We start from the raw sequence: 14074 nt of genomic DNA, 5'->3' as shown, positions 1-14074 counted from the left end.
GACAAACATTTAAGAATACCACTTACAAGAAGTAAATTCAGATACTGTAAGCTTGTACAATATCCAGAGACAAGCACTACTTTATGGAGCAGTGCAACTCTGGTCTCTGCAGTGATGGATCCTGTACCCTTGGGATGAGCTGGGATCATTCGGCATCAGTATCTGACCTCACTAATGTTTATGTGGATGAATGCAATCAAATCCTTATAAAAATGGCATATTTGTTTTAAATCTTTCTTAGAAGAGTAACTGCTAACGCGGTCAAGAGGAAACAAACGTCTGATGAATAATCATTAATTCACATATTTATAAGGAATGTCAGATGCACACACGGTTTTTAACATAAAAGGCCTTCAGAAAAGCCAAGAGGTATTGGGAATGCTTTAGTTTATGCTTTGCATTAGGCCCAGTGACCTTAGGGTGCTAGAGTGTGCTATTCATTTCATGATTTTGAATAGATCTTATAAAAAATGTGCACATAAATTCATTCAAATGAATATTAAAGAAGCCAGTGCACAAATATATAAGCGTTATTTAGGAACTGGCCTCTTTAAGATCCATTTGAAAAAACACATGTATTTTTTTTAGCCAGGAATCAGATAATGCTAAAAAACATTCAAGCAACTGGAGTGCATCTTTCTATCATACATTCCTCTTCTCCACACACACGGGAGAGCTTCATGCTCCACTTGATTCCCACCCACGATCACAGTTAAATCCATGTGACAGACTCTCATACTCTAACACTGCAGACACAGGCCTTGTTCCAATCCACAGAAAAATCAAGCCATCCTGTAGACCACCTCCAGTTTATCAATTCTATTACACTAACATGTACGAATTTACCTTGGGCTGATAAAGTACACCTTAAAATTAGCATTTTCAATAAATCATGTTTCCACGTTTTGTCCATTTTTCTCAGTTTGACATCATCCTGTGTAAACACCAGCCTTTCTTTTACCTTGACGGCTCCACAGCGAATGGGCCCAAATAAATGCTCTTAAAACTGTAGAATGAAATCTTTGTACCTTAAGAAATATTAAAAAGAGATAACGTTTTTCTCCTAATAAGACTGCATTAAACTGAGAGTTAGTGTGCAACTGAATAGTGGACTTGTCCTAGTAGAAGTGTCCAGGGCAAGTGTTCTTTATTTGAAATGCGCCCTGAAACCCAGAAAAATCCCCTGCTGCCACCTTGTGGCTGAGATAAGTGCATCTTCAGTGACAATTAAGGATATGTACGTTAGTCGCCAATCCATTATTTCACACTTAAAACACTCTGAATTACGTTGTTTACATCTCAACCACTGAATTATGCAGTTTATAAATTAGTCTTTCATATTAGGGGAATATACAAATGTATACGCTTTTACATTTTTATTAAATGCTTGGGTATCATCAACAACCAGTTTATCATAGGTAAATAAAGTGATAGAAACATACTTATTACTTTACGTATTTCCGAGAAAAGGAAAAAAGAGAGAGAGAGATGATCTATGAATAGTATGGCATCTCTACATAAGAAAAACAAAGTTGAGAAAGATATAAGGGATATGTTGGTAGTTGGCGAGTGGACAGACCGTGTCAGACACATTAATAATACATTAATTAATCAAGAATCTGTTCTAAAGTGATAACGTTTTCCACTATCTTCCCTACAACCTGCAATGTAACTATGATAAAAACATATTTGACCTTTTGTTTTTTCTTTAAAAAATCATAACAGTAATAAAATATTGACACAATTTACATTACAGTACACTTGTTCCGTTCTAGCTCTAACTTAGACTCTATATAGAATAAAAATTCTCACTGTGCTAACAGGGTAAATACGAGTACAAACGGACCATGCCTCGTTCCAATGAAATTCAGTCCTGGAATTCCACTGTAATTCGGCTGTGTCCCAGATCTATTCCTGGAGCTCCACCAAAGGACTGCTCTAGAATTAAAATGGCCACTATCAGAAACACCTTGCTTTTTCATTCCAGATTTACAGAAACAATTTATACTCTACCGAGTTGACGACTGGCAAGGAGATTGGTGACCTAAGGCTCACACCGTTGCCCCAGAGCTCAACCCTCTCCTATGGAATTGATAAAAAAATGGATGCATGCTAACCTAGCTGAATTGACTCATAATAAAGGGTGTTAACAAACGTTTGCTGTAAACTAAGCTAAGTTTGTATATGCAGACCACAGTCCCTTGTTTACATTTTCAAGATCATTTTGAGCTTTCAAAATAAGTTGTTTCTCAAAGCAAAGGCTGTAGCCGAGGTATGAGAGAGAGAGCTAGACCTGGAATACATTTACAACCATTCAATTACATGTCACTTTTCATTCGAAACTCAGTTTCCAATGAAGCTTCCAAGTGTGTGGATGGTATGTTTCTTCTTCATGCTTCTACAGATATTTAGTGATGATTTGGTGTGTTTCCCCCTGGCTACATCTTTGGCATTGATACACAACTTACAGGGGTTGTACAATGAAAGTGAAACACCTGGTTTTAGAACACAATAATTTATTAGTATGGCGTAGGGCCTCTTTTTGCGGCCAATACAGCGTCAGTTCGTCTTGGGAATGGCATATACAAGTCCTGCACAGTGGTCAGAGGGATTTGAAGCCATTCTTCTTGCAGGATAGTGGCCAGGTCTCTACGTGATGCTGGTGGAGGAAAACGTTTCCTGACTCGCTCCTCCAAAACACCCCAAAGTGGCTCAATAATATTTAGATCTGGTGACTGTGCAGGCCATGGGAGATGTTCAACTTCACTTTCATGTTCATCAAACCAATCTTTCACCAGTCTTGCTGTGTGTATTGGTGCATTGTCGTCCTGATACACGGCACCGCCTTCAGGACACAATGTTTGAACCATTGGATGCACATGGTCTTACTGGTGCAATGTGCAGTTAATGAAGATTGGCCACCAGGCTGCTCCAATTTGAAGCCTCCCACACTAAAATGACAGGTGTTTCAGTTTCATTGTCCAACCCCTATGTTGGTCCCTTTTGATTAATTAATGGACTAAATGGGGACTTGTGAACTGATGAATAAAACAGACGAGCTAAACTTTGAACTAACAAATAAAGAGCTGTAAAATACTGAAAAAACTTGATGGTCACCACAAAAATGTGATGTTTTAATACTTGATCATTTACATATTTATTTAATCCCAGAAGTGTGCAGAATTTTTGCAGCAGTAGTGGATTTTAACACTGCTTAATATATTTTGCTACTCCAAGTTGATCGATTCTCAAGATCTACATTTTGATAAATGTGTTAGCATATCCTCTATAATCCCCATAACTCCATAAACCAACAGAATGTTAGATAGGTGTTTCTGATAGTGACCAACAGGCAAAGACAAAAGGCAACTGGACCAAATTAACTGGCAACACAAGAAGCAAAATTGGACAAAGTCCTCATAACTGATTATCTAGGAAAGCCTTTTTTTAATGTAAGTGCTGGTGCTTCCTTCTTCATGCTAGTTATTCCTCCAAACCCTCTGACTGATCTTATTCTTGATAATTCACTAGTATGAAGATGGAGACACAAAGTAAAGCTTAGTCTGGGATTTTTTTTTGTAAAGAGTTCCAATTGACTGTGTAACTTTCTCATAAAAGAGTCCACAATCTCAACACTCATCCAACACAATGAGACCAGTGTCCAACATGCACAGATTTAAACAAAACACTGATCTTCCTTTTAGGAATCTTTCTTTTTCTCCTTATGCTACTAATGCATTTTTTTTACACTGAAGAGCTTCACATCCCCACACTTGCTCTAAGTGAACATCAAATACACATTATACATACCAGAGACAGAGTAATTCTACAGAGCATTTGTTGAGTTACAGTAAGCATTACTTTTAGGGGATAAAAGTACTGTATTAGTAACGTTACTATAGATTCAGCTAATGTCAGCTGAGGAGCTGGCGCACACGAGAATACAGGAACCTTTTGGAAGGTTAGGAAGGGGGTGGATAAGATGGGGATGTTGATATCTTTATAAAAAGTGTCTGCGATGCATTTGTAAGTTTGCGTGGATTTGGCGGATCAGTCTGAGAGTAAAATACGATCATGAGGAGGATAACAGAGAAAAGAATAAGCTCTAAAAGCACTCAAAAGACTTACTGAGGGTCAGATATCAAGTCTAGAGTCTCTACTCGTTCATGCAAAACACCCTCTTTAGTATTCTACTATATCAAAGTCGTAAGGATTAATTACTGAAGGGCACTCCGTGACTGTATTGTATTTGCAGGGTTGAGAAATTCCCTTTCCCCTCCACCCTCTTGAAAAACTTCCCCGCTGTCAATTTGAAACAAAGCGTCCTTCCTTGTCTCAGTCCCGCCAAGTTTCCTCTACAAGTTCTCTTGTGTCTCATGAGGAGCGCTGCGTTCCAAAATCGAGAGGGACAACGTCTGCAAGAAAAAGCTCTATTGGATAAATGAGAACTCCTGTGAATGAGAGCTGAGAGGAATCTGCGTGATTGCTTCCCACAGACTAAACATCTCAGCCGATCTACTCGGTAACTGACTTTGGGACAATGTCTGGCCGCTATGTGGACCATAAGTGCTGCACGTCGTGAAAATGTTGTGAGGAAACAGAAGGGACAAGGGAACCGTTTGAGAGGGACTTGCCAAGAGAAGAGTCTGTACAATTCAAGTCCTTCTGTGGAGCCAAGTTCACAGACAACCCTAGTACTCTCGCCTCGCCTGACCCTCAGCAGCATGGCCATCTTTTTCCTAAATTTTCGTTGCCATCTACGAACCGTTCTCCTCCTCCTTTTCTGAAGCTTCCTCGTCTCATTTCTCTTCCTTTGACCATCCAGCATTGCCCCCTGTTCCTGGTCCATTTTTGCGGTCTGGCTCCATTCGTAGCCTATCTTCTCTCTCCCGATCCGTCTTTTTTTTTTTTTCTTGCGGCGCCGCAGCTCCTCCTCACTGTGGAAAGTGTGGTGGTGGTGGTGGTGATGTGGATGGACATTGTCAGGGTGCAGCGGAGGGTGGGAATGGTGCTGATGCTCCATTGGAGGCAGTGCAAGTGGATGGAGAGGCAAATTTGGGTTATGTCTTTGGGCAGGTTGATACATCGGCTCTCCTTTCACCGAACTGTGCTGATGGTTGAGGGACGATATAGAGGAACTCGAAGGCAGTGGCTGGGAGTAAGGGGTGGCATTGGAAGAGGAAGGAATTGAAGTGCTAGCTTCAGGTACATAGAACAGGGGTGAGTACCCGGCTTGTGGTTGAGGTGGAGGCTGCTGATGACTGTGAAGAACACTGTGAGATGGCGGCTCCCCCTGGCTTTCGTTGCTGGGTGCAAGTTGGAGCAAAGCATTAGTGGCGGCCTCACTCTCAGATATAGAAGCAGCAACGTTGCCGTCTTCTCCCGTGCCTCCTTGAGGAGTTCCTTGACCATTACGTGTCAGGCCATGTTGAGAGAGCCTATGTCTTGTGAGGCTGTTGGAATATGCAAAAGCCTTCCCGCACACTTCGCAAGAAAAAAGCTTGTCGCCACCTCCTTCATGCACTGTTTGATGATGTGCCGTAAGATGGAAGTGATGGCGGAAGGATTTCCAGCATATGGCGCAAGTGTAGAGTCTGGGAGGGGGCTGTGGATTTGATCCTTGGGGTTTGATATCTTGTGGATATGAATAGAATGACGAAGAGCCACCTTGACCCCCTTGGATCATGCTTCCACTTGCCGAAGGATAACTGTTGATGTTGTCTCCCCCAGGTGTTGTGGGTACTTCTTCCAATTCTCCTTTTTGGTGCAGTTTCCCATGTCTTTTAAGGCTCTGTGAGTACCCAAAGTCCTTCCCACAAAGAAGACATTTGTAATTTTTCTCTCCAGAATGCACAGTGTGGTGCTTGCTAAGGTGGAATGCCTCTCTGAAGTATTTTCCACACACCGAACAGTGGTGGGGCTTCTCTCCAGTGTGTATGCGGTCATGCCTTCGCAGGGTCTCTCGTCTAGCGAATCCTCGACCACAGATGCTGCATAAATATGGACGAACTTCCCCAAGGACAGATCTGTGTGAGGGCTGTCTTCTTTTAGGTGGTTCTGAACCTGGTGGGCCATGTTCTTTCTTTTTTCTGGGCTTGCGAGGACGCTTGGGCTTTCCACCCCGAGTGTGTTGGTTTGGTTGTTGGCCAGTAGGTAAGACATCTTGGTTTGGTCCACCTCTGTATGACTTTTCAATCCCTGATGTTGACGATGGACCACCAGGTGATGCAAGAGGACCTAGACCAAGACCCCCAAGGAGCCCCCCAATGATGTCCCTTCTATCGTCCCCTCGGCTCCCGCTACTGTTGAGATCGCCACTCATGCAGTTTGCTGCTGCAGCAGTGATGGCAGAAATAGCATTATTGACAGAGCTTGTGACGTCATCTTCTGAATCTTCCAGTAGAGAGGAGAGGGGTAGATGTGGTTGATGGTGATGCTGTTGGTTTTGGCTTTGGTTTTGAGGATGTGGGTGCAGAGTCGGTGCTAAAGGTGCCTTCCTAAGAGCAGGCCCAGTTAAGCCTCCGCCACATGAGGATGCTCCAGAGTACAAGCTGCTTTGAGAGCGCTCCTTGTAGCTGTCGCTGTATCCGTCATTTCGGTAAGACCCTGCATAACAAATCAAATGGTGCCATATTAATGCTGCATAGAAATGTATAGATACATAAGCACATGGTCGCAGCAAGGACAAAACCATGCATCTCCACTTTTATCACCAGTGGGTTTTTTCACTTGTTCTGATGTCAGTTACTCTTTTCAATATCTGCCCTTTACTTACAGAATGGGCTAATATAAGTGCTCCAAAGAAACACAGATGTTACATTTGTAAATTAAAATTTCCTTAATGTGTAAAGTCATATATTTGGAGATGCAAGATTTGGTGCCAAAAAGGACAAGTATCTCCTAAGCAGAGTAGAGTACAAACAACATTAATCTATACTGCTTCATATTAGGGCTGTCAAATGATTCAAATAATTCATTGTGATGAATTTCACTCATCTGCCTTTCCAAAGTAAAGGCAATTTTCTATTTATAATCTAACGCATTTTTAGTGCCAGTGATGAAATTTTTTTTTCTCAGAAATCTTCTGTATTCTTTCCACATGTGGTTATAGATATATAATTGGACAAAACCCCTCAGAATGTATTTATAACTGTGTATTTCAATATCATCATTTTTATGCCATGAACATGTACCTGAACATGAAAATCACGTAATTTCCACAGAGTGAACAACGACGTCACCAACGTCCAGTGAGAGCAACAGTGGCTGCACATTCCAACCAGTGAGTGTATATACCATGTATACAGTCAGTGGTTGAACTTGCATAGCTCATGGATTCTTGTTACAGTGGACACTCTTAGGGGGGAACTGAAGTTTTCCACATTGCTGTTGTTTTGTTAGTTTGCTGCTCGTTGATTTGTTAGTTTGCTTCTCCATAATTCTCCAGCAAGCACTGTCCAGTGTAGTCTGCCAAAATACCAAAGGTACTGCTTTACAAGCCATGTAAAAGCTGTATTTGAAGGGCTACAATCACGGATTCTAGCACAGTAACACACATGGTGGGCGCGACTATGGATGGCAGGGAAAAAACATTAAGGGCATTTTAAAAATTAGCGGAGTTCATAATTTACCTTTGACAACCCTAGCTCATACATATTTATCCTGTTACTCACCCACCGCACTAGTTACCATTCCACCACTGGAAGTCCCTGTCTTATTGCCCTTGCCTCCACCAGGATTACTGCCATCACTCTTCGACCTCGGCCCTCTTCCAGACTTGCCGCAGGTGCCCGAAGCTGCATGGTTCAGCAATGATGTGCTTTCACGGAAGCAGCGTCCACAAGCTGGACAACGAAATGGCTTCTCTTCATGGATCTTTTCGTGACGGGTGAGAGATTCACGTCGGTTAAACGCTCGACTACATGTAGTGCAGGCATACGGCCGTGCTCCGGAGTGAATGACTCCATGCTGGAGCAGGTGTCCCTTTTTCTTAAATCCTTTGCCACAATCTGAACAGTGGAACGTTTTGTCGGGGCTTGGGCATGAGGATGAAGCTGAGCTTTCTTGGGTTGAGTGAGGAATACTGGGATCTGCCGGATGCAATACAGGATTCACAACGTTGCTTCTGGTGCCTGCTGTGCCTGCCGTTGTCAACTCGTGACTTCGCAAGTGCCTACGCAAGCTGGACAAATGCGTAAAACTTTTCCCACACTCTCCGCAATGGTAAAGCGCCTCTGGTTCTGGCTGAGATGAAGGTGGGTGCATGGAGCCATGGTTGTCAGATTTTGAACTGTTCGTCACCAAGACAGACGCTGACGTCGAAGAGGGAGCAGCAGAGGAAGATGAAGAAACAACCGAAGAGGAAGATGAAGGGGTTAAGTGAGAAGGAGGTTCTCCACCAATGCCAATAACACCTCCACCTCCACCAAGGCTGGATGCATTTTCTTGGTTGAGACCTCCTGAAGTGCTGTTGCTGGGGTTAGGATTGGCTGAGCTGTGACTGTTACTAGTGTTGTTGCTGCTGCTGTCTGGCTTGCGCTGAGGCAAGTAGCCAGCCATTGCTTTCTTCCTCCGGCCTCCTCCACTCCCGCCTCCTCCCGACGCACTGTCTCCTTTTCCATCGTCTTTGGAGAGGGATAGATGCAGAGGCAAAGGAAGAGGTAAACCGGCGTCTTGCTGCATCAAAGATGCCAGCTGGTTAGAGGAGAGGACAGGAATCCCTTGAAAGTCAAAGCTACCTAATGAAGAAGGCTGCGATGAGGAATGTAGGGGGTGATGCGGATGTGGATGTGGGTGTGACAGAGTATGAGGGGGCAGTTGCTGTTGCTGCGGTGGAGGTTGTTGGGGCTGGGGGAGGGTGCTCGGGTGGCTATGTGAGTGTGATGAGTGAAGTGCAGGAGGTGGAGCAAGACTGGAACTTGACTCTCCTCCTTGGCCCAGACCAAGACCTAGATGGTTGTGGCTGCCTTGCTGGACAAGAAACTGTTCCAAGCTGGAGTTTGCCGGTACTCCAGAGAGAAAATACTGATTGGCTGCTAGCATGCAACTAAACTGCTGATGCAAGCTCCTTGCATCAGACTGAGCTCCTGCCAACTGGTGACCCAAGGAGGTTACCGTACTACTGCTGGGAGGGTTGTTGGAGCTGGAGACAGAACTTGAAGGAGATGGGGATGAAGATGATGGGCCTGGAGATGCCTGAGGCACAGAGAGGCCTGGATGTAATGGAGGAGGAGGAGGTGGTGGTACAGACGACACTAGACCTCCAATTCCTCCCGAGCTACCTCCACTTCCGCCACTTCCTGCAAACTGGTCGAACCTTCCAACTCCCGGATGCAAATGTTCTTGCGCAAGGGCTGCCTCTGTGGGATGAAATGAGCGCAAAAACTGTGGATAACCACCTACATGGCTCCCACTGCTACTGCTCCCAGACATTTTGCTTGACTTCCTCGATGCCTGCGAGGACGAAGACAGCGACTGCTGCTGCAGAGGAGGTGGAGGTGCACTCATCTTGGCAAAAATTGATGTGGAATCGGAAAAGGCACTGCTTCTAGATCCTTGGAGTGGGCCCAAACCAAGTCCCGACAAAATAGCCCCAGAGGTTTCGACTTGTTGCTGCTGCTGATGCTGCAACTGGTGTTGATGAAGCTGCACTTGCTGCTGGTGTTGTAGTTGTCGCTCTAATCCAAGACCTTTAAGCTGATGGGCCTGGTGTCCACTCAGCATCTCTATGATGTCCACATTGTATTTGCCAAACTGGAACATCTCCCAGTCACTGAAACATGGGTGTGCAGGGGCAACAGCTTCTGCTCAAAGAGCAGTGACAATGCTGTGAAAATTTCCAGGTGAGATGCGACGATGACAAGTGGATCCCATTAACAAGAACACTGCAGGTTGTTTAACCTGTTTCAGCCCCCTCTCCCCTGTTGGATTTGATAAATACCAACTGTTCCCACTCCTTTAGCCAGTTATGCCAAGGCCAAGAAAAAGCTGATTATCTTGATGTTCTGCAACACACTGCTAAACGGATGAGTATGATTTACAAGTCTTTACCATGTTTGTGGTTTCAGTGCTACTTGAATCATTATCTTTTTTTTTTGACCCAGGTAATCCTTGTTAAATAATCATTTTCTTGTATTGCACACTGGTCAGTCCCATTTTAACTCTCAGACCTGGGCTTTTACTTAGTGTCAGGACCACAACCTGACATTTTATTTTCACATTTTAAGTGCCTTATGTCACCCTCTTTCAGAGAGAATACGTAGTTTTAACTCTTGATTGGTTACATGTTCAGTTCAGGACCATCCTAAGGACGGCTTCCTCCAAAGTGTCATGTGTTGCATTGTTTTTCAGTCATTGAATAAACTTTTAGTCCAAGTGATTATACACCTCCTTTTACATGTTCCTTTCTGTTGCCTTTTTTTTTAGAAAGAAAAATCCTCCTCTTCCTGTCTCTTTTTAAAGGCATGGGCAGTTCCTCCATGCCACTTCTCTTCTCACTGTGGGACAGAAAAACAGAAATATCAGACAAAATCGAGGCATGTACTTGCACCAATAACAAACTTCAAAACAAATCAAAATCAAAACATCAAAACTATGTGTAACTCATTGTGTATAATAGTCATCTAACTCTAACTTTTGATTAGTCATTTGTTCAATATCAGCTTTAAGGAAATATTAACAGCTTTGAAAAATATATATACTTGTTCATTATAAGCAATTTTGTCTTCTTCCTTTTTAACAACAAACAACAATTTTAACATAAAATTACAATTTTCACATGTTTACATTTTTTAAATCTTTTTAGCTCTTGAAAAATCAAATAATGCAATTTAGCTTTGTCTAATATAAAGGTTTTGCAAACATTCATGGTCTGAGAAACAATATTTATTAGATTTGTTTGATCTTCTACTGAAATCTATTCACAGAATAGTACAAACAGTAAGCACACAAGTAAACATAAGTAAGCTAGTAAACATATTTCATCGAATACGTGTGTTATTAATCATAAACCTGCAGCAATAACTCTCGTATTTAAAAAACAACATAGACATTCATGTTTAATGTGTTTTGGAAAAGAAACATTTCATATCCCACTGTATACCTTCATGTTCTCCAGTATATTATAATGCAACACATGGGCAGGGAAACAACATTTCAGCATGCATTTTATAATTCTGATTTTTATAAAAAGTTATGAAACAGTGACCATTCTCCTACCATTTAACAAAGAATATTCATAAATGCCTTTTAATTATGAACCTTTTGGTATAATTCTCTGATATGATTTTTACATTCCTTAAAACAATATATAAATAATACTTAAATTTTAAGTTAATGTGTCTAATTAATACATTGTATAATAACAGTATATTATAATAAGTATTGTATAATTTTTTTAAAACTACAAACACATGCAAAGGTATAAACAGCGCTGAACTGTTTCACTCATGCATTCATCGAGCATTAAATGTACACAAACAGTACACAGCCGTGGTGAACATTAGTTAAAATTTCAGTAACACTGTAAGCTGGCAGTCTTCTTAAATTATTATTACAGTAGTATTACTATAATTATATTAATACATGGGAAATTAATAAACGATGCTGAGTGGACGAAGCGGAGCGTCAGAGAGGAGGGGAAGAGGTGAATTTGGAGTAAATTATTACATCTGCCGATGTCAGAAAAAAAAAACCACATACATTTTGGCAGGCGGGGGAGCACGAGAACGAAAACACAGAACAACGAAAACCAACAAGTAGTGACGAAAATAAAAACGAACAAATAACAAAAAAAAATGTGAAATGAAGATTTAAAAAAATTAATATACTGACAACACCGCTTCACGCGGCGCTGGACGCGCGGAGGAAAACCGAACACAAAGAAAAGATCAAAACGGACAACTAAAACTCGAATGAACGCGGAGGGAAAAAAACGAGAAACGAAAAAGAAAAAAAAACACGCACACAGAACCAGTGAAAGGGGGGGACAACGCTAGGCTTTACACGTCGTTAGCATGCAAAACAGCTGGGCTAACAACACACATTTGCGATGCACGAGCTCCGCAACATCTGTCCGCGTGCAAACAGGAGGAAAAAACTAGCAAACGCGTCACGCGAAGCTTTACATCGCAGACAACAAAGCGGACGGCCTTGTGTTTTTACCTACGCGTCCATCTTTTCTGTGCGAGATGAACTGGGCCTGTTACCCTCTCCCTCTCCTGCCCCTCTGCCTCAGAGCCGCTCATATACCCCCCGGAATGCGTACTGTTCTCCTTTAAATAAAATAATAATGTATACACATATTTATATTTACACTGCACAAAACCTTCTCTTTCTTATTAATTATTAAATATTCTTCTCCATTTTAAGGGTCCCAAACTCCCTCTCTTTTCGACTGATGTTTTTTTTTTTATTTTTATTCCCACTTTTTTCGCCTAAAATACTTTGCATTTGGAAAAGGGAACATTGACGTGGGGGGACTTTTAACGTTTGGACTTTTAGTACGCTTCCGGATGTCGCATTGAGGCTCGATCCCAAATAGTGCCTCTTGGAGTACACAGTGCATTATGATTCACTATCTCGATGTGGTTTTAAAAATATAAGGACATAAACTCAGATTACCTCCGAGATTTTTTTTGACACGCTGTATCATTGATAACAAGACAACAGCGATAATAATAATAGAAATAATAATATAACAAGAAAATGAATTGATCTTTTCAAATGCTTAAAGCAATCATATCATGTTAAAAAGTAGTTGCTTTGTTAAGGTGTTTTGAAGAAACGATAGCAATAAGAATGTGCTCATTATAACAAAACAGACAAATAAATATGTCAATAAATATATAAATGTTAATGTGTCTTATTGCATCTGTAGATAATTAACATCTATTAAGTCACCCCTTTAATGAACTCTTTGGGTGTATAGTGCGCTGTGAAGGGAATAGAGTGCTATTTGGTGTTTCGCTTTCGCTTCCTGTTGGAATTGTCCGTTCCACCTTAAATGTGACAGTACCTGCTGCGGCACTTAAGGTAGAACGAAGCATTCTAAAGAGAAGCGAAGAAGCGGGCCGCATTCTGGACTGTTTTAATGACACCAGCTTGGTTTTATGGTCTAATATAACGTTAGCGGTTGTAAAAAAAAATCCAAAATAACGCGATATAAACTGTTAGATTTCTCTGAACTTGTTTATTTAGCTGCTAGCTGGCTAACAACAGCCACAATGATTTATGTTGGTACTATCAACACTGGGTTCCCCGTACTTTTTTCGTCGCTTTTGTTATTAAAGATTTTATTCGCTGTTCATCTTGCTGTGCGACTTTATCGTTGATTTGTGTGAGCAGACAGTGGCCATTTTATTTTGCCACGAATATCCCTGTTCGCTTCAAAATGGCGGCCATGCTGTCGGCGCTGTTGCTCTGCGGGTGACAGTGAATTAAAACTGATTTTTCCGTCAGTTTTAACCTTTATAACGTCAACAAGTTGACAATTTATATCACTATTTGTGCAGGTGATTGCTGGGGTTCATATTGTAGATAATATAATACAAATTGAAAAAAAATCGAGAAGTTTGATAATTGTTCTTTCCTGGCCTTAGGAAACATGTCCATTGTTCACAACTTTTAGCCGTTTTCTGCTTTCCAAACCTATTAAAATTTAGAAAATGTTAATGGTAAGAAGCCTGGCAAAGTACAAACAAACTTGGGGCTGTTTTGCCTTCTTCATATTTATTGTTAAAATGTTCTATGTTTAAAGTTAGGCATATTTTTATTTTGGTAAAGTTATCATTTTCTTTTGGTTTCGTGATTAAAAGAAATACTAATTTCCTGGTATGTGAGCGCGAGATCACAGCAGGCCTCATGAATATTCATGACTGAGTAGTAGGCTTACCTGAGAGTACCCAATTACTTTGTCTTGGAAATATCATGCTAGTCTTGTGACTGCACATTTATTCTTAAAATATACTGCACGACTTTATTTCTTGACATATTAAAACATTATCCTCAAAATATTTCTTATGTCCCATATTGAAGATTCCGACAGTAAAGATGTCACTGCCTAAAATGCTGAGGT

At 41.5% G+C, this 14074-nt stretch overlaps 1 protein-coding gene across 2 annotated transcripts; it reads right to left on the bottom strand.

The window, feature by feature from the left end:
• Positions 1 to 1368: 1368 nt before the first annotated feature.
• Positions 1369 to 12243, bottom strand: si:dkeyp-69b9.6 (uncharacterized). 2 transcript variants are annotated; one of them, XM_066682980.1, is made up of 3 exons: positions 12163 to 12243; positions 7674 to 10496; positions 1369 to 6606 (listed from the first exon to the last, which is right to left on the bottom strand). In XM_066682980.1, the coding sequence occupies exons 2-3, from the start codon at positions 9760 to 9762 to the stop codon at positions 4214 to 4216; spliced, it is 4482 nt and encodes a 1493-aa protein (XP_066539077.1). In that variant the 5' UTR covers positions 9763 to 10496; positions 12163 to 12243; the 3' UTR covers positions 1369 to 4213. The 2 variants fall into 2 exon arrangements, with proteins under 2 accessions (XP_066539077.1, XP_066539078.1); XM_066682981.1 differs by having other exon boundaries at positions 12167 to 12208.
• Between the last annotated feature and the right edge of the window lie 1831 nt (positions 12244 to 14074).

The sequence above is a fragment of the Hoplias malabaricus genome, chromosome 10, assembly GCF_029633855.1.
Source record: "Hoplias malabaricus isolate fHopMal1 chromosome 10, fHopMal1.hap1, whole genome shotgun sequence".
In the NCBI taxonomy this organism is placed as follows: domain Eukaryota; kingdom Metazoa; phylum Chordata; class Actinopteri; order Characiformes; family Erythrinidae; genus Hoplias; species Hoplias malabaricus.
This window is presented reverse-complemented; position numbering and strand designations above follow the sequence as displayed.

Excerpts from the sequence above, each read along its gene's own strand:
- si:dkeyp-69b9.6 (XM_066682980.1), bottom strand. The coding sequence starts at position 9,762 with ATGTTCCAGTTTGGCAAATACAATGTGGACATCATAGAGATGCTGAGT. Across the intron at positions 6,607-7,673 it reads AATGGTAACTAGTGCGGTGG|GGTCTTACCGAAATGACGGA; the intron begins GTGAGTAACAGG and ends TTTGTTATGCAG.